This window comes from Phragmites australis, chromosome 17, assembly GCF_958298935.1.
Source record: "Phragmites australis chromosome 17, lpPhrAust1.1, whole genome shotgun sequence".
NCBI lineage: Eukaryota > Viridiplantae > Streptophyta > Magnoliopsida > Poales > Poaceae > Phragmites > Phragmites australis.
In genome coordinates this window covers 22736265-22756667 of record NC_084937.1, presented here as the reverse complement: position 1 = coordinate 22756667, position 20403 = coordinate 22736265, and the positions used below count along the sequence as shown (strand labels likewise).

Genomic DNA, 20403 nt, shown 5'->3' with positions numbered 1-20403 from the left:
GCGGGCAAGTGAGGCAGCAGAGTGAGGTCGTGGTCTCGTGGAGACGGGACGAAGTGAGGCGCGTAGTGGGAGGGGAGGAGAATAGGAGATCAGCGTTTCGAAGTCACCTGACTTTACACCGAACTGAAAAATATTATATAACTAATTAAAAATATTATATAATTAACAGTAAAATATTAAAATACTTATCAAACCGAAAAAATTTGTATATCATTGAAAACGTGAACGTCAGTAAAATTAAGATTTAATCTTAAATGACAATTAAAGATTAGACAATTCTTAAAATGAAGTCAGACCATCATGATCAAGAAGGAAAGATGGACATTCGAAAACGGACAGACATGGCGAGGTCTTGCCATTTGGACGCGGGCGGCGGTGGGCCCTGGTTTACAAATATGTTTTACCTTCAAAAATCGTACGGCGACGGTAATCACAATAATTGTATAGTAATTCAGTGAAATTTAATAAAAATTGATCAAATTTATTTTTTTTAATTTTAAATTTGAATTTGATCAGTAAACACTTAGTTTATGACTTAGTTTATGAATATGGTTCCAACCGAATCATTCCGTAACTATAATAATCAAATGGTTACCAATAATATTTCAAACTCTGACGCCGGCACGTGGTATGCGTAATATCTGTGATCCAAACAACCACAGTTTACGGCCGGTGTTCTTGATTTTCTTTTGGCAAATGGGCTGCACTGCACGGGACGAACGCAGGGGCGTTTACTTTTTGGAGCTGTTTACTTTCTGACGTGCAAGCGAAGCTCTCGCGTGGCCGTCGCGTGGATCTGGTTCTTGTATCCCCTTTTCAGTTGTTTTTCCCCTCTGGATCCGAGCTCGTGAGAATTCGGCAGTACTATTGCGGTCAATTATTGCTGAACGAGATCTTTTAAAATTATTTTCTAAAAAAAGAATATTTTAAATTATCAATCGTCGGTCGAAGGGAATGTGCTCGTGGTCTTCACATAGAGGCGAATGTGCTAGTGTACTTCCCCTCTGAAAATAAGTATTTAAAAAGATCTTGCGAATTATTTTCTACGTCAGAATCGGGAGAGAATGTGTGGGCGTCCGGGCTCACATGCTTGGCTGTTGTGATCTGCTTCCCGCGTTTGGCTCGTCACCGGAAGAGCCGTGACCTCTCACCGGAAGAGCCCTGTCTGGATGATTGGCCCTGTTTGTTTTTTTTTGGGTTCTGGTTCTGTTTCTGTTATCGTTAGAAGTCAAAATAAATAGGATTTTGGAGAAGTGATCTTTAGATAAGTCAGAAGCTTGCTTCTGAGAAAAATGAGCTAAAACTGAGAAGCTCGCTGAGATATGCTTTTCTGAGAAACTATGTGCTGAGAAACCAAAAATTTATTATAAACGCCAACAGCCTATTTCTAAAAATAGCTTTTCAGACAAACCAAAAACACAACTTTTCAGAAAAGCTCAAAAGCAGAAACTCAAACAAACATGCCCAGTAGATCGAGAGTCGTGATTAAAATAGACTTAGTGATTATGAATATATCTTTTGTAAAATTTTAACATGGACTAGAAGTGACTTGTGTGTCATCAATAATATATGATAAAAGTTTATTATACTGAATTTATCTCTCTACCTTATTTACGTTTGCTCATTTACATATTTACAATTTTACTTGCTAGAGTAAGTTACAATCCACTTGAGCTGTAAAATAGATATATTAGATAAATTTAGAGCACAAAATTAAAATATGTTTATCTTGTAAAGTTTATGGAGCTATTAATTTTTACGTGTCCTAATTCATCCTCCTCTTAGGACATTGTCGGTGTATCAGGAACAAGAGGTCCTCGAATCCCGAGGCCAGGCCAACCATCCGCCACATGGCGCCATCCCGCGAGGTCTCTCCTGTAGGATGAGAAAAGGTCAAGTCTCGGGAGAAGGTGCTCGGGGCCACGGTCGGTGGCCCCCCGAGTACCCCAGTTCCCCGATGATCCACGGAATCCAAGTACCGGGAAGAAAGTGCTCGGGGAGGTGTACGGTCACTCCCGAGCACCCTAGTCCCCCGACGATCAGAAGAGCTAAGTTCCGGGAGAGAGTGCTCGGGGCTGCATGCGGCAGCGCCCGAGCACTCGGTTCCCCGAGGATTCGTACAAGAGTGCTCGGGAGAGAGTGCTCGAGGCTGCGCGCGGCAGCCCTCGAGCACTCGGTTCCTCGAGGGTCCGTGCAAGAGTGCTCGAGAGAAAGTGCTCGGGGAGGTGAACAGTACCCCCGAGCACCCGGCACTCCGAGGACAAGGATAGGCATTCTCGGGAGAGAGTGCTCGGGGATGTGAATAGTACCCCAGAGCACTCGGTACCCCGATGACCCAGAAAGACCCCCGAGGGGCCTGCCGATGAGGTGCCAACCAGTCAGAGGTCCGAGGCCGCATTTAATGAGCGTGCGTGGCCTGACACCTCCAACTACTCTCGCCGCGCTCAGCGTCAGTTCCTGCCATGTTTTGGCAGAGGGGCGTGGGGTCATTAATTGCACGGGTCTCGTCCCGTGCCATCCAGCTTGTCTCGGAATAACGTCGTAAGGATCAAGGCGTTCCGTCTGCCGCGCTGCTGTGGCAGGGGAACAAGACAGGGCGAGCACGCCGGGTTGCTCTGCGGCTGCCCGGTGGGCCCTCTCCACGGCGCCCGTTGCCAGGGCATTTATGGTGACGGGCGACCGGGTGTACGACGCATTTTTCACCCCCGGTCACCTCGCCCAGAAGAAATGATGACGCCCTCTCCATTTATGGCGTCTCGAAACTCGAGCTCTCTCCTTCCGTTCGGGGCATGTTGTGGCTGGCGAGTACTTAAAGCAGCCGGCGACACAGAAGCACCCGACCGACCAACGACGAGAGAAGGAAGTAGAGACGAAGAATAGCAAAACAGAGACCGAGAGTAGACACAAAGAACACAGCACAAGAGAACACTGTGAGGAAGGCTGAGCTCAGTCTTAGCTGAAGAACAAGGAGCCTCAAGATCTTAGATAGGCCCGTATTCTTGTAACCAGCAACATCCTCAAGGGACTTCCTCAGGACAGTTATAGCATTCATACAAGAGTAGGGTATTACGCACCCGTGCGGTCCGAACCTGTCGAAATTCCGGTGCATTTACTTCTTCTTGCACTAGGTCAACACCCCCACCACCGGCCGTTGCATTCATTCCCTTTTATTTCTCCGACGAACTTATTCAGGATCATCCCCCCGGCCGAACCTCTAAAAAAGGGTCTCTCGGGATCCCTGCGACAGGAGTTAATCCTCCGACAGACACCATCATTCTTCACAGCTTAATATTGATTGTTTGATACTGAATTCTATCTTTTACAATATAATACTTAATGTCGATGTGTTTGACAGCATCCTCGACTTATTGTTACTCATATAGAAACTAAATATAACATAAATTGTTTCATAATGCTGTTTTATATTCTAAATTCTAGGATAACATAATCATAAGTTTTTAGTCATACAACCAGTCTGGTAGTCTCAGAATATACTACAAGTTCAATTTGCATCGTTGACAATGTCATAAGTGTCTATTTGGAGATTTTCCATGAGATAGCTCATCTAGTGAGAGTGATGATATAAACTGTCGTGGATTTCTTAGTATCCACACACCTCGCAATGGATTTTAAATATAAGCATATAGTGCTTAGTGCCTTACAAATAGTAAATGACTTTCTTAATGATTTTTCAGATGTCAAGTTCTAGATTTGACTAATATATGTCAAGCATCTGGTTACGAAAACTAAATTAGAGTGCGTAAATAATGCTTATGAGAGCTGAAATATAAGGAACTGACTTCATCTGTTCAATTTTATAGTGGTTTCTCGAACATTGCATATTAAAATGTTCCAAACTTATTGCTATTTACATTAGGAGCATGTGAGGCAGAGCACTTATACATATTATATTTCTTTAGTATTTTGTCAATATATGTCTTTGGAATTATCTCTGTGAATATCATTATAAATGACGTAAGAAGCTTCACCAAAATCCTTCTTATAACTAAGATAGGGAATTTTTTCCCTTCTAAACTTTACTTAAATGCAGTTATCAATTTTCTTACGATTTGAACCAAAATGAAAAGAATCATTAGTTGAGTTTTATTATAGTAAAGCCCTTCTCTTTGAGCATTTCTTTGAACTTTTTGATGTTTCTCATAGAGTCAGACTTTGTTTTGTAGATCCATTTACAGTCTACTGTTTTAGCTCAGTCGGGAATTTCTACTAAGTCTCGTTCATCTTTATTGCTTAGAGACTTTAATTCAATCTTCATGGCATTAAGCTATTTAGGAGAACATTCTTTATACGAGTTGAGATATTCTGGGATTGTGTTTAGGCTCATCGTTAGATGCTTCATTAGGAATTTAAAAACCTCAATAGCTCCTCCTCATTTATGCAATGGTCAAAGTTAGAGGAGTTTAAAGGGTGAAGAACCACTTCCTTAATAAGATGCTCTATTCTCCTCCCTCGAAACGTGGTAAAAAAGACACTGCCACAGTTCCGAATAAGTCTCATTATTCACATCACAGGTATTTAGAGATATCAAGAATTCATTCAGAGAAAACAAGACAAATAATTTCTGAATTTGAACTTAATGATACAATAATTGTCTCCAAAATTATATTAATAACTATAATCATCTAACGAAAAAACTAAAGTAAGTTTCCTCCTCATAGAAGAAACATAAAAACATTATTAATGAAGTTTTTTCTTAAATTTATACCCCCTTTGGAATTTTCACTTGTTGTAGCCGCTAACGTGATGCATATAATCTTTATTTTTATCCTCAACCTCTCCTCTTCTTGGACACACATCGCGATCAAGTTGCCCATGGTCCACTTCCCCTTCATAGTATTGTAATTGATCTTAAATGGAATAAAATCAAGAGGTATAGATGTCATAATAAAATATACAAGAAAAACATCAGAGATCTCCATGTCCATGCCCTTGAGCTTGTCAATCAAGTCAGTCATCATCATAATATACTCTCTTATAACTATTGGACCTATCATACTTAGTTCTAAGCGTACTAACATAAATCTTGGTGGTGCATTTAAATGGATCCTTTATGAACGTCATGTATGTCTTAGCAGTATCAGAGTCAGGGATGCTCCTCTTATTCCAATCGATATAGAGTTCTTTGTAACTATTAGAGAAGAACGATTTGACCGCTTCCACTTCTTAGTAATAGCATCATAAGTTTTCTAAAGTTTATCATAATTCTCCATGCCAATGGCGGGAGTAATGGGAGCGTCAACCCTGAGTGTATAATCAAGGTCCAAAACGCAAAGGACAACTATTACTTTTGCTTTCCAAGCATGAAAAAAATACTTCTTGTGTGTTGCTTAATGCCATCAATTGTGGCGGCAACGGTAGAAGTGTTAAGAGCGGAAGAAAAAATTGGGCCTAATTAGAACATGAAGAGATATTTGCATAAAGATAACCCTACGTTGGTCTGATTAAAAACATGCAAAAGTTCAATTCCAGTCTGTATCACCATTGGGTAGAAAATAGAAAAGAATCTTTAATAAATACATAAGTGATACATAATTATAATCAACATTGGTCAGAAAGTAATTATGCACCTTCATAAAATATAATCATAAATTTAGCACATGATCGCAAATAACGTTGGTAACACATCAAAATTCTCTAAATAAATTTTCTCGTTGGTTCCAATTTATCCAGAGAAATATTATTTTTATGTATAAAATATCATGATTTGGGCCTCATCAGTTAATTAAATAAGTGCATAAAAGAAAAACACCTAGTTCACTGGAAAAAATATAGTGCATTAAACATTATTTATTTAGGCCATCATGAATTTTGTTTTACATTATACATTATTTAGTTGAGCTATTATCATAAAAAATTCTAGTGCATGAAAGAAAAACATTATAAATCACTGAAAAAAGTTACTTCAAAAAAGTAACCTAACATTTTGGTACGTTAAAAGAATTATTTATTTATGGACCATTATCATTAATTAATCCAGTGTATAAAAATAAAACCTTAAAAATTTCACTGGAAAAATTTTATAGATAAAAGAAGCACAAAGAATTTAAAATCGGCCCAGCCGGTCTTCAAGTCGCACATTATGGCCCAGAGCCACGATGGCGGCCCAAAACATTTTTGCTGGCCTCTCCCCATACGCGGAGCCCATTTGCACGATGGCGGCCCAGACACCATCTGGCGGCCCGACCTCCATATGCATTATGCGCCAGCCCACAAGTGCGAACTTCAGCCCGATCAGCGCAAGACGACAGCCAACACGCCCACGCCGGTTCATCAAATCTTGGCCCTCCATCTAGATCCAACGATTGCCTGCTGATATCACTGGATCAAAACTCATCTGGCGACAAGTGACTAACCCTAATTCTAATCCTCACTCTCCTTGTTCTCTCTTCAAAATGCGTCGATCGAGATCAGTGAGACAAAAACGACAGCGAACACTAAGAAAACACCGGTAGCGAGCAAACCGCCGGTGAAGATGAGACAGAGAGAGAGCGAGAGGTGAGAGAAAGGAAGAAACATCGCCAAGATGGAGGTGGTGCCACCATGGGCCTACCTGCCAGAGCACACGTGTGACCACGGTCATGTGTGGCTCCATCGGTTAGAGCTACGATGGTGCCTGCGAGGACGACCCGAGCACGGCGATAAAGGAGCACACTGGTGAACCGACACAAGCGAGGGCAAGCGGTGATGGTGCGGTGGCGAGCGGTCAACAGGCAAATCCGCGCGCGGTCTACACTGCGGTTCATCCACGACGACATGAACACGTGAGTACCCACTCTCCACAACTCTAGGGTTCTTGATTTGGGTAGAATTTGTTGGATATGGCTCTAGAGATTGGGGATTGTGTGTGAAATTTGGGGAATTTCGCAACTAGGGTTCCGGTTTGGGGATTTCCTTAGGATTTGCATTAGGGTTTCATGATTTTCCCAAATCCCCTCCTTCTAGTTGTTGTCTGAGCCCCAAAACTAATAAACTCGAGCTAATTCTTGCCCTAAAGCCCTTAATCCGAGCCTAATACACATAAAACATGAACATGAACATGTGTGTGTGAAATACATTAAACCGAGGCATAAGGAATAAATTATCATCAATTTGAGACTAATTTATATTAACCTGAGCTTAATTGAACATAAGTGGAACTAATCCATCTAAGCTAAAACAAAAACACATTAATCAACATTAATCGTCAGTAATTGCACTGACCGAAGCATAATTAGAGCTAAATATGAATAGTTCGTAAGTAGTTAAGCCCTAATAATCATGAATTTTCACTAATTCATCTGTCCCGAGACTAATTAACATTAATTTCCATCACCCAATCATAATTCAGCATGATTAATTGGGCTTTATTAGGGACTAGTATAGCTCTGATACCCTTGTTAGACCTTAATTTTTCACTTAATCAATATAATTAGTAGCCCTAAGATCAAACACCATAATGCGAAAGCGTGAAACACATACCTGATCTCAGAGATACCATTAGGTCTTGATGATGGCTCGGGCTAGAGATGCATAGTGGTCGTCGTAGGTGCAACAGTCACGAACGAAGTAGCCGGCTGTGTAGGAGTTGTCGGTGGTGACAACAATGGCGGCTGTCTTCACCCCGTTGTATGTGCCTCTCTGATCATCTTAGGGTTTGGTAGTCTTGACGCAGTGCAACCTCACGAGCTTCCCTTCATCTATATAGGTACAACACGAAGTGTGACTGCAATCAAAATATTGATTATGCTTTCGATCAAAACACATAAGTAAAGGACGTAGTCCCTTTAGGACTCAGTTTCCAGTTGACTCATGATGGGAGCCAAGATCACACCAACAGAGCTAACAGCGAAAAAAGAAAAGAAAATCGTGTTTCAGAAAAAGCAGGCTCAGTTACCAGTGTGGATAAAATCTGAAAGGCCCTCGGCCAAGTACACAGATGGCATGAAAGTATGAAACAGTTACCTTACACTCTGCATCTTTAGCACGATACAACCCTATAACGGCACGTAAGTCATACACAAATCATTGACACAGTTGAGAAATTATTGCTACGACAAGAGCAATTATAAGGACATGATATGATAGGGTTTGGCGGGATATTAATCAAGCTATCATACGCTATAAGGTGTCGAGACGGTGATCAACGTCCCGATTCTAGGCTGTCGGTAGCTTCCTTCTCGATGCTTAGATTTCCAGTGTTGACAACCTCAGAGATAGCCATGGATGACTCTCCAAGCAAGGACTCCATCTGCTCAGGGTCCTGCTGTGCCCATGGATGTTGCATCACCTTCCTCAACATATCGAGCCTCTCAGAAATTTCCTTCATCGATGGCCTATTCGCGCCACGCATATCCAAGCATTGCTTTGCCAACTCGGCAATCTCTTCGAGAACCTCTATGTTCTCGTCGTTTTTGATCTGATCGTCCAAGATCTCCTCAAGCTTGTCTTCCTTCATCACAGAAATAAACCTCGATGCTAGGCTCCTCTTATCTTCAGGCCCTTCAAGGTTGAAGGGCTTTTTGCGTGTGAGCAGCTCCAGGAGAACAACCCCGAAGCTGTACACATCGCTCTTGTCCGTCAATTGGCATCTACATATGTACTCCGGGTCGAGGTACCCATAGGTTCCTAGAACAAATTTGGCGAACTGCGACTCATCGGTTGGTGCTAGGATGGAATCGCTGAAGTCAGAGACTTTCACGGTGTAGTCGCAGTCGATGAGGATGTTTGAGGATTTGACATGTCCATGGAGGATTGGCGGGGATGCCCATGAGTGCAGGTATGCAAGCGCCTCAGCGGACTGATGGGCAATCTGCAGGCGAGTAGCCAAAGAAATATGCCCGCCATGGTTGCCATGAATGAGGTCGAACAATGTGCCGTTCGGGACGAACTCGTATACCAGCATGGGGACCTCCACTTCGAGGCAGCAGCCAAGTAACTTGACGATGTTCTTGTGGTTGATCTGAGAAAGGATTAGCATTTCCTTGCCGAATTCTTTCTTGTGGTGCTCATCAACTACCTTGCATCTTTTGATAGCTACTTCGACGTTGCCTTCGAGAAGTCCCTTGTACACATTTCCATGTCCTCCATGACCCACTACTCGTTTTTTGTTGAACTTTCCAGTGGCTTCTTGCAATTCTTCTTCTGAAAATATTTTAAATGCTACCCCTTGCTGTGATTTAATCTCCTCGAAAAGCAGCAGACCTCCATGTTGCCGGAAATACCTCTCTTTGATGTGCTGCTGTGGCTTTCTTCTTTCTTTGATCAAGTATGCACATGCTATGGTAATAACAAAGACGATTGCACCAGCACTTGCGCCTGCATTCATGATTCATCAAACTGATCACTATGATGTCGTGTCCAAATAAGAAGTGTTTACAAATCAGGTCAATAGAATCTGAATCAGAAGTGAACACTGTAGAAAAGGTGAAGATGTTTTTTTTGCAACCAATAAAAAATCACCAATTTATTTGAGGAAATAATAAGAATGTACTACTTAATATAAGGGCGTGTTTGGAACATGATCAAGCATGACTGTCAATCAGATTTACATTCTTAAATCTCAATTGCTGAAGCTGGGAGCTACCTACCTACGACAGGCATCACCCAAGAAGAGGACTTCTGATTTGCCTTGCAAACGCCACTGATCATTTGTTTTCCTGGGGGACATGAACAGGTGAAGTTCCCCGGTGTATTTTGACAAACCCCCGTGCATGGATATTTAGTATTGTCGAGGCATTCGTCGATATCTGAAAGGAAATTAGCAACAACACTTCACTATATATATACTGCTTCGAATCGTATTCGTTGCCATTTAGCATGCTTCGAGAGAGCAGGGAAAACCTTTGCATCCGTCCTTGACATAGGGATTGCCTTCATACCCATCCAAGCACTTGCAGTGGTAACCTTGGCCATTGGTGGAATCGGCACACTTGCTGTTGTCGCTGATACATGCATAGGAACTCAAGTTCTTTCTACTAGCAACAACCTCGCACGTATACGGCCTAATCGCCCAGTCCGTCACAACTGGGACTCGACCTCCGTATGCATCCGAGAACGTTGTCGAGGAGATATATGTGGTGCTGTAGTTGAACGCTGTCTTTTCGATCACTACCATATAGCTGCAGGGACTGTGGTTCCGTGTTGTGCTGGAGTTGACGATATCAGTACTGAAGAAAGCACCATAAGCCTCCAGGTCTTTTGGGACATCCGCCTCGCAGCAGCCAGCACCGGAGCACAAACCGTTCTTGGGTTCTTCAGCACCAAGGCATGCGGACCTGCAACTTGTTGATACTCTTCCATCCTTGTGACACAAGAGTGGTGTTAGCGAGTCTTGCATGTATAAGAGGGTGTCATGCATGTGTGGGGTAGACCTTGTGTAGAGATATATGTTTTTTTTTAAGAAAAGAGGTCCGTACATATTATTTCAAGCATAAAAATTAGGAGGTTGCTATATTTCAACCCCTGTTTTTTTACCTTTTTTTTCAGTGACACCCCACGGCCGTCTTCAACCTCTCGACAACTCTCTCACGCTTACGGTCCCCTACCCCTCAATTGAGCTCGCCCCTCCCTGCCTCCCGCCCTCTTCCACCAGTCTCCGGCACGCTGCCGCGCTAACCCAATGTTCTTGCCTCCTCCGCCCCGGCACTAGCCCATCAGCCGTATCGGACGTCCCTTGCCGCCCGCGGCCAGCAATGCTCTCGCCGCCTTGCCGTTCCACCTTTGCGCCCACCTCCTTCGCTGGATCGGCCTCACTCCCTCTCTAAGATCTCTTCTAAGTCCAGCGATAAAGGAGCCCTCAAATCAACCCCTTCACTGACCTGCTACGTTCTTCGTCGCACCTCTCTCGTTATTAGACGTCCGATCATTAGGAGATGTGTGGAAATTAAGATGTGAAGCACTTACTCCAGAAAGACCCCAGATAGAGGCGTCTGTGCACCCAATGACGACAATCTTGTTATCCACATATGAGAACCGGAAAGGCCTGTAGCTGAACCTTTCCTGATGCTGCGACCCTTTCTTCTGACGCGCCTTAGGGTCATGACACTGCCAGGAGATGTTCGCCTTCATCCAAGCTTTGGCGTGGGCCACGGAGATCTTCGTCACCTCGAACGACCCCGTGAAAGGCCTGGCGATGCCGTTGACGACCTTGCAGCTGATGTTGAAGCCACGGTTCATCGCGCACTGGTCACCGATGCCGAACGGGTACGGGATGTCGACGTCGCCGCACCTCGTCCTGCAGCCTGGCCGGTGCATCGCCGGCGGGACGTCGGCCGCGGCTAGCATCCAGACGGCGGCCGGAAGGCAGAGCAGAAGGCGTATGGAGAGAAGAAGCATAGGATACTTCATCATCAGCTAGCTCGAGCTAGTTATTCAGATGGTACGTACTGGCCGGCATTATTGTCTGCGTGGTGTGGGTGTTGTGCCAAGTGCCATGCGTTAGCAATATAAATAGATGGAGCTTCCAGTAAGTGTATGTTTTTTTTTAAAAAAAAATCTTGCGTTACGTACACTAAGAAAGTTCTTTGGTCCAGACGATCAATTGCGTTATTGAACTGATGGATCACAAATTCTCTTCCTCTGGGCAGGGCCGGCCCTGAGAGGATGCCAGGGGGGGGGGGGGAGCGGGCGGCCATCCCGGCCCCCAAAACTAAGGACCTCTCCTTACGTACTTGTGTATAATGTATATATCTATAATTCATAGGATAGTAGATAAAACTAAGCTCAAAATAGGTAGAACGTAGGTGCCTTGGTTCCTCTAATACATAAAAATTAAGTGACCTCTTGTCTAGCCTATTTAGTTGTTTGGCTGTTTCCTATTTTCTTCGGTCCAGTCAATTTCTTGTGTTCTATGGAATCACGACTCCAAGACATTCCACATACTCGTTGCTTTGATCGAGAACAGACGTCAGTCTTTGCCATATGAGTTTGTGTCGTTGGTTTTTTCTCCTCTATAGTTTCTACTTCAACTCAAATGGATCTGATCCTTGCTGAGATCGCACATTTGAAATATAGAAAGGTCCATGTTCACTCCGACGATCGATGGGTCTGGCTCCATTGCACGTACAAGGGCGGCCGCTCGTGTGCCCGTAATCGTTGCCATCACAGAACCTGACCGTGCGCACCACCAATCACAGAAGCATACAGCTAGTCGACCACCAACAGTTGAACTCGGCCATTTAGTAGCAAGCAGCTAGTTGCCGGCGCAACATTTGTGCTATGATGCTGGCACCTGTGAGCAAATAGCTCCAAAGTCATACTATGGCTGCAAGCTATCTGCTGCATATATCGATAAGTAACTAGAACTGCACGCAACAAGTTGTACATAAGCATGCAGATGTAACCGTTCGAGTGAGTATCTTTACTTAGCTAGCATGCATTAATGCAAGAATACATACGTGTACTCCGATCTCTCAGAATAAAATTCTGATGAGCATTTACGATAATTTTGTTCCCGCAAGCCTTTACAATAAGCTAGAACAATCTGATATTGAACACATTCTAGATTGTTCTAACTTATCGTAAATGCTCGCGGACTCTATCTAGAATATTGTCTTTGCGAAACTAGACTAGGAAAATTAATTGTGGACGAAGCTTGCATTGGTTTCGAATCAATCAAGTCCTTAAATTTGTTTAATTTTCCAATTCAAATGGTTAAAATGACACATGTGTGGTCCTTTAATTTTTGCAACTATTCGTCTAGTGGATCTAGAATCATAAATACATATCATTTTAGAAAAGATTGTTGCACTAGCTGCTGCGTGCACTCTCCTTCCTAAGCTTTGCTATGAGATTCACGTGCATGTAGTATTGCTTGGAGAAAGGAAAGATACTTTTCCACCCACTTTTCCGGTACGTGCACCGAAATAGTAATGCATGAATATATATATCTCAAGAGCAATTCAAGCTAAGCCATAGCTTCCGGTTCTTGAGCTAAAATTGACCACATGCAGCTAGGATATATAGCCTTGGATCGAAGCATGGCGTCAGTTTTGTATCGAGCTATCTAGCTAGATGCACACGTATTATACATCCATCGATCAACACCTCGTACGTAGCTTTCTTCTACTTCGTCGGTGACTAATGATATGCCGGAAAGAGAGTACAAAATCTACATATAGGTTTCGATAGAGAAAAGCAAACCATGTGAATAGAAAAGCACAAGTACGCTAAGAATAATGTCTAACTCTATGGATAGGAGGGATAGAGACCGATGCATAGATACGTCTCAATCATAGACGACGACGACGACGACTCGGAGTCCACGATGGCTGGATCATATCGCGTCTCTGCAGCGAAACAGCAACCAAAGGCACCGACGCACGTCCAACAGGACCTTACAGGAATATGTATACTCAAGATGTGATTACATCAATGTGGATGGAAGGCTGAGCTCTAGTATGCAGTTAAACCTTCTTCCATCCCTTATTAGAGAGGAGGAAGATGATAGGCGTTGGGGATGAGTAGGCGCTTCACGTGGGCGCCGACGCTAAGTGTGGCACGCCGGCATCTCGCGCTTGCTAGGGCTAACGTCGCTGCCGGGAAGGAGGAAGAAGTTGAGAAGCTCAGAAAGGCGCATGAGGGCTTGGCTCGCTTGCACTCGGAGATTTCTCTGACGTCGTGTAAACCTCTGAATCCGCGGGAGGTGAAAAACTGGCCGGTGCTGGGGCCGTCGGCAGGCGATGCTCGGAACAAGGTGCATCCACTTGTTTGTTCTGCAGGTTCCACGGCGAAGCTCGTTCAGGCGACGGCAAACCGGGTGGTGTCATCGACGAATAGTTCCAGGCACCCATGGATTGGACCTTTGCCTCGGCCGAGGCTTACGCCTTTGCGTACATTGGGAGACATGATGCCGACGCTCTCTTGGGATCGCCGGAGATACGCTGCCGCCTCCGGCCGTGAGCATGCCCATTCAGATCCGCAACAACCGCCAGTTCAAATTTCAAATGATGACCCTAATTTTCCGCATGGGTCGCCAATTACACGGACCTCCGATTGGGCCCGACGTAACCCAGGGATCTCTCTGATCCGGTCTCAGCTTTTCCTTCGATCGAAACCTAGTTGGTCGGACACCTGTGCTGGCGATCGCCGTTCCTACGCACAGGCTCTCAACGAAGGGGCTATGGCTGGTGGCCGAGGGCTCGGTCGTGGTGCCGTGGTGGTGGTTTTGGAAATCGGCCGAGGGGTGGCGCTGCAAGCGGAGGTGTTGCTGGCGGCGGTGGAGCGGGCGGAGTTGGGGGTGCTAGCGGCGGTAGTTTTGGCGGAGATGGTGGTGGTGCAGGCGGCCATGGCGGGCGTGGTGCTGGCCGTGCCGGCGGAAACATATCTTGGACACCCCGGTTCTCTTTCCCTCGGGTGCATAGCCACCATGATGGTGGTGGCCAGGCGGATAATAGGAGGGGCGGTGGACGTGAAGTAGGTGCTGGTCGGAGTAATTAGGCTCCACCTCTAACGTCGAAGCAGCAAAACACTTCTTCTACGGCAAACCAGCAGCCAAATCATGCTAACTCAGCGGATTCTTCACATGCTCAGCTCACCGTGAATCAGGGCAAGAAGCAGATTATGGAGAAGGGAGAAGGCTCAGGAGCAGACAAGGGTAAGAAGAAGATGGTTCTTTTCTGCATAATTTGTGAGGAGGAGCACTTTACTCCTCAATGCATGTTGCTCCGTGCGCCAAAGCCTGCGGTGACCTTATGTGGTTTTGCCAACGATGGACTAGGCTTCTTTCAAATCCCTTACGATGGCTCTGCTAAACCATAGAAGAAAGAGGCGGCGACTTCTTTAATTTGAATTAAGCAGGGCTCTGTGTCTGCTGATCTTGTCAAGGCAGAGATGGCCCGTCTCATTCCAGTAAAATGGTCGTAGATGGTACAAGAACATGGTAAGTGTGCTTATATCATTCCTTTCCCATGTCAGGTTGAGTTACAGCGTATGGTTGCCATAAAGAAAATCAAGACCCGCAATGAAGAAGGTGTGATGATCTTTGAAGAATGAAATCAGAAGATTGAGTCACGCCAGTATCTGCAGCATGTCTAAGTCAATGTGTATGGTGTCCCATATGAAATCAGGTCTTTCATGCCTTTGTGGGCGGTGGGAACTTTTCTTGGTGCCACCCAAAAAAGTGGACACGGGCTATCTTAAAAAGACCAGGATTGTTAGAATGTGCGTGGCAGTGATTGATGCTAACCAAATCCCTGAGGCTACTGATATAGTTGTCGATGATGGGATCTACGAGATATTCTTCAAGGTGGAGGAGGTGCTGCCTCTCAACAAGTTGAGCAAGGATGTTGCCAATGAAGAGGGTGATAACGATGATCATGACACTACTAATGAAGGAGAGGAAAAAGAGTTGGCAGATCATGACAATAAGCGAACAAAATGTAATGATAATCAGGAGAGCACCTCGAATATTTTTGGGGAAGCCATCGAGGGAGATGCTATACAGGAATCAATGGAGATGGAGGAATTGATGCACCGGGAAGGTGGTGTCTTGGAATGCAAGGATGCCAAATTATCCGGAGAGGATGCAGATGTGACACCCTCTATTGAGCAATCGGATCTACAGGTGACGATTCCTATCATCGGTTTTGGCTCTGGTTAGAAGTATATGGGGGATAATGTTGTCTCCTCTTCCCTAGCCGATGAAGTGGTTGTTTCTATGCACAAGGGGGCTTCAGATTGCTGGGTTGCGAACAACAACTTGAATTGGTGGATGAGGCCATTGATTTGGTAGTTGAGCGGTTGTTGTTCGATATTGCGGATATGATAGCAAGAGAGGATGAGAATGCTTCAAATGTTGCTGTTCGAATGGAAGGGAACGATGCTCTGGATTGCACTATGGCAATATACTCTCCAGTGGGATTGATTTCATCGCTGAGGTGTCCTTCTATCACTGGGAGGGGTGTGTCACCGAATGGAGTTGGATGACTACGTGTTGATGCATTGAGCGTAGCAAGAATGGTTTTATCAGGGCTCTCCCAGGTGGTGCTAGCGTGTCTCCTCCTTGCGACCATGTTGTGCAGACCTCGCTGCTCATCCGTTGTGGCAATTTCAAAAGTTGTTTTGCCGAGGCCTTTTCTTGTTGATGATCTCTCTCTTGAGACAGTGGTCAGAACTGTGGGAACTGCGGATTTTTCAGGTGTTCTGGGCTTGTCGGAGGAGGAGGTTGGGCTGACACAATCGCTGGACCTGGCAGGTTCTGCTGTCCATTTGAATCTCCTTTAGACAGAAGGTCCGGGGGTCTCAAAACTTCATTCACCGGACTTTTGTCTCTCTGAAGCTCTTTCTCCATTTGCTGAAGAGCTTGCTGACGAGCAGGAACAGGGGGTCATGCCTTTGGCCATGATCCCGCTAGTTTTGGATGCTGATACTAGCATCATTTTGGGTGCTGAGGGAAGCAGACCCGTTGCCGAGGCTGTGGAACATTTATTGGAGGTTTCAGGCACTGGGATTTCTACACTAGTTGCAGCGCCTCTTTGTTTTGACCTTGATGGTGATGTTTCAGCTAAGACCAGGGTGGATCTGCTTGAGGCGCCTGGGGAGGTCATTCCTAATGTTGGGGCCAATTCTCAGGTCTCATGGTAGCAAGAAGAAAATATTATTCTTACAACACCCTTCAATGAAGATGAGGTGAGGTATGCAATATTCCAGATGGAGCATAATAAAACTCTAGGTTCGGATGGCTTCCCTGCTGAATTTTACCATATATTTTGAGAAGTTATCAAGGGTGATATTATGGTATTGTTCTCTGATTTCCATCAGGGATAATTGGCCATATATAGACTTAATTTTGGGGTCATAACACTTATCCTAAAAAAACTAGAGGCATTGAAGATACAAGAGCATCGTCCTATATGTTTGTTAAATGTCAGGTTTAAGATATTCACAAAAGTTAGCACTAACAGGATTGGTACCGTTGTGAAAAAGGTAATAAAACCTACATATCCGTCTTCATGCCAGGGTGAAAATTATGGATAGAGTAATAATATTACATGAAACCATCCTTGAATTACATAAGAAGAAACATAATGGAGTGATATTAAAAATTGATTTTGAGAAAGCCTATGACAAGGTGAAATGACCCTTCCTCCAACAAGCTTTGCGAATGAAAGGATTCTTCACAAAATGGTGTGAGTGGATTCAAAGTTTCGTGTTGGGAGGACATGTTGGAATTAAGGTCAATGATGAGGTTGACCCCTATTTCCAAACACACAAAGGACTGAGACAGGGCGACCCACTGTCACTCATCCTTTTTAATATTGTAGCATATATGCTTGCAATATTAATATCCAGAGCAAAAAGTGATGGACAAATAACAGGAGTGGTTCCACATTTGATAGATGATGGCATGCCTATTCTGTAATATGCAGATGACACAATTATTTTCATGGACCATAATTTGGAACAGGCTAAAAATATAAAACTCACCCTATGTGTGTTTGAGCAGCTCTCGGTGTTGAAGATTAATTTTCACAAAAGTGATGTATTCTGTTATGGTGAGGCAAATGATTGCGAAGACCAATATACACATTTATTTGGTTGCAATACTACTACATATCCTTTTAAATATCTTGGTATTCCAATGCACCACCAAAAAAATTAAGAAATAGTGATTGAAAGGGGGTTGAAGATAGGTTTGAACGGAAGCTGAGCAGTTGGAAAGGGAAGATGATGTTAGTTGGAGGCCGTCTAATACTTCTAAATTCGGTCCTTAATAGTCTTCCTATTTTCATGATGTCATTCTTTGAAATCTCATGGGGAGTCCTAAAAAAGATTGGATTACCTGCGATCCAGATTCTTCTAGCAAGGAGAAAATCACAAGAAAAAATATAGACTAGCACGTTGAGATATTCTCTGTCAACCCAAAGACCAAGGGGGTTTGGGAATTACCAACCTTACGGTCAAAAATATTTGCCTCCTAAGCAAATGGCTTTTTAAGTTGCTTAATGAGGATGGGATTTGGCAACAACTGCTCAGGAATAAATATCTTAGTTCCAAAACGCTCACTCAAGTTCATGGATAGCCAGGAGACTCACATTTCTGATCTGGTCTTATGAAAATTAAAAATGAATTCCTTAAATGGGGTTCTTTTCAGATACAGAGTGGGAAGCAAACTCGTTTCTGGAATGATATTTGGCTTGAAAAATGTACTCTAAGCCAACAATTTTCTTTGCTGTACAATATCGTGAGACATAAACAAGCCACAATCGCTTCTTCCTCATGAATTACGTTACGGTCCACGTTCTCGAGCTCAACAATTTCCTCCCATGCATCATCCTAACCCTCCTCAACCTCTGCCGCCTGCCTATGCATAACGACCTCTGCCTCAGTCATCTGCACTTGTTCAACTTCCTCAGTCGACACTGCATGGCCGCGTATATCCTCTTCTTCTACTGGTATTACTGCACTGCTACTATCATTTGCTTCTCTTGGACATGGTTGCACCAGGATATTGAACTCAGCCCGACGCCGCATGCACCACTCCAACCATTTCAACCACTTGTTCGTTCTATATACCAGCTTTAACTCCCAAAAAATTGGATGTAACGTACGAGTCCACATGCATTGCATCGTAACAGAATAAATCTAAGGATCAAACTGAAAGTATTGGGTGAACCACATTTTCATCTACTTCATCCTTGTACCCTCAGGGTTTAAGTGCTCAAGGATGGTAAATGGAAAATTGCTCAAATTAACACCAGATGGATCGTTACGGATTTGACTATTTCTATAGAATACTCTAAGATTTATAGAGTTTGACATAATTGTCACCTAAAAAATATATCAATTAGATTACCAACTTATTATCCCTATTAATTAGAAATAAAAATAAATTACATATATACAATACAACTAACTTAAAATTGACTAACGTAATAGCCACACCGACTCACTGTTTCTGGTCCTAAAATGCGAAGTACTATAGTCTTCGTTGCCTAAAATCTAATCAATATTACAATCCCAAATCTAAATCGGGGATATAATTATTAAATAAACATATTACTAGTAACAACAAATTGAATATATTTAATTCTCAAGAACTTATTAATTAATAACATTTGATATTATGAGTCTTGGGAATTTTTAAATACATAATGTTCATTAAATTTTAAAATTTAACATAAATATTTTGGTGCTGCATTGCTTTTTGGATGCTCTCTTTGTTTTATTGTTTTTTGTTGTAAACCACTAGTTCTAAGTCACATTACAATCCAATAAATATCGTATTTTAGTGTAAAACACATATTATTACAATCCAATAATATAGTCATATATACATCATCTTAACTAGAGTATCGAGATCTAATACTTGTACGCACATATATTTTATTTTGTTGACCTAATACAAAGATTTGTACCTAAAATCAATATTTATAAAGAAAAATTATTTTTCTAATCCCTTATTAAATCTACATACAGATAAAGCAATAGACATACATCTTAAAACAAAATTAATTTTTTTACCTTACTCTTCTTCTTCCTCCTCCCCTTCTCCCTCCTCCTTCTCCCTCCTCCTTCTCCCTGCTCCCTTCTTTCTCCTTTCTCTTCTCTCCTCTCCTCTCTGCTTCTCTCTTCTCCCTCACACGGTCTGCTCGTGCCATCGCGCTAGGCAGTGAAATGAGATGGACTTCATGAGTGCAGACGCAGAGGTGAGGGGTCACGGACGGCACAAAGTTTTTGTTCAACTGTTTGATGAAATTTATTTTTCTGTGTACGGTTTGGCGACAAATAGTTTTCGTCCAACGGTTTGGCGAAAATAGCCTCGAGGCTACCGCTGGGGACACCACCTATTTTCACCATATGGTTTGGCGAAAATAGTGTTTTCGCCATACGGTAGGGAGAAAACTCATTTTCGCCAAACTGTTGAACGAATAGGTATTATTTTTAGAATTTCTTCATTTTTGGTATTATTTCTGTAATATCCGTACAAAAAAGTAATATTAAAAAAATCGAAGGATATGCGACACAAGGATTATATCTGTTTGAAAAAAAGTAGAAAAATGTACCTATCAATAAACAAAGTCATATTATGTACCTAGTAGTGTACGGATATAATAAAGAGCATTTCATAAAGCTTGTTTACAAAGAGTTTGAAGTTTTATCAAACCCTTGTTTTTTAAAGTTCTGAAGAACTTAATATAATGCACTGAGATATTTCTCATCTCTCTTGTTGGATAACTGGTTGGTTAGCATGTCAAGATGGTTATTCTAACTTAGAAAGCTACTAGAAGTGCCATGAATTATTTCCCACACAGAAATTCCAATAATTTTATTCATTTATCTCTTACCGCAAATCTGACTAAATTTGATGATATGGCCCCTAAAATACCAGAAAAGCTTGATTCCTTTACACTACCATGAAACTTATGGGTTGACATCCTTGGTTATGCAGGTCAAACAATATTT

The 20403-nt window shown here is 43.1% G+C and overlaps 1 protein-coding gene across 1 annotated transcript; it reads right to left on the bottom strand.

The window, feature by feature from the left end:
• Positions 1-7967: 7967 nt before the first annotated feature.
• LOC133897453 (putative wall-associated receptor kinase-like 16) lies at positions 7968-11405 on the bottom strand. The gene is made up of 4 exons (XM_062338186.1): positions 10903-11405; positions 9841-10300; positions 9588-9746; positions 7968-9315 (listed from the first exon to the last, which is right to left on the bottom strand). The coding sequence occupies exons 1-4, from the start codon at positions 11347-11349 to the stop codon at positions 8141-8143; spliced, it is 2241 nt and encodes a 746-aa protein (XP_062194170.1). The 5' UTR covers positions 11350-11405; the 3' UTR covers positions 7968-8140.
• Positions 11406-20403: the final 8998 nt, after the last annotated feature.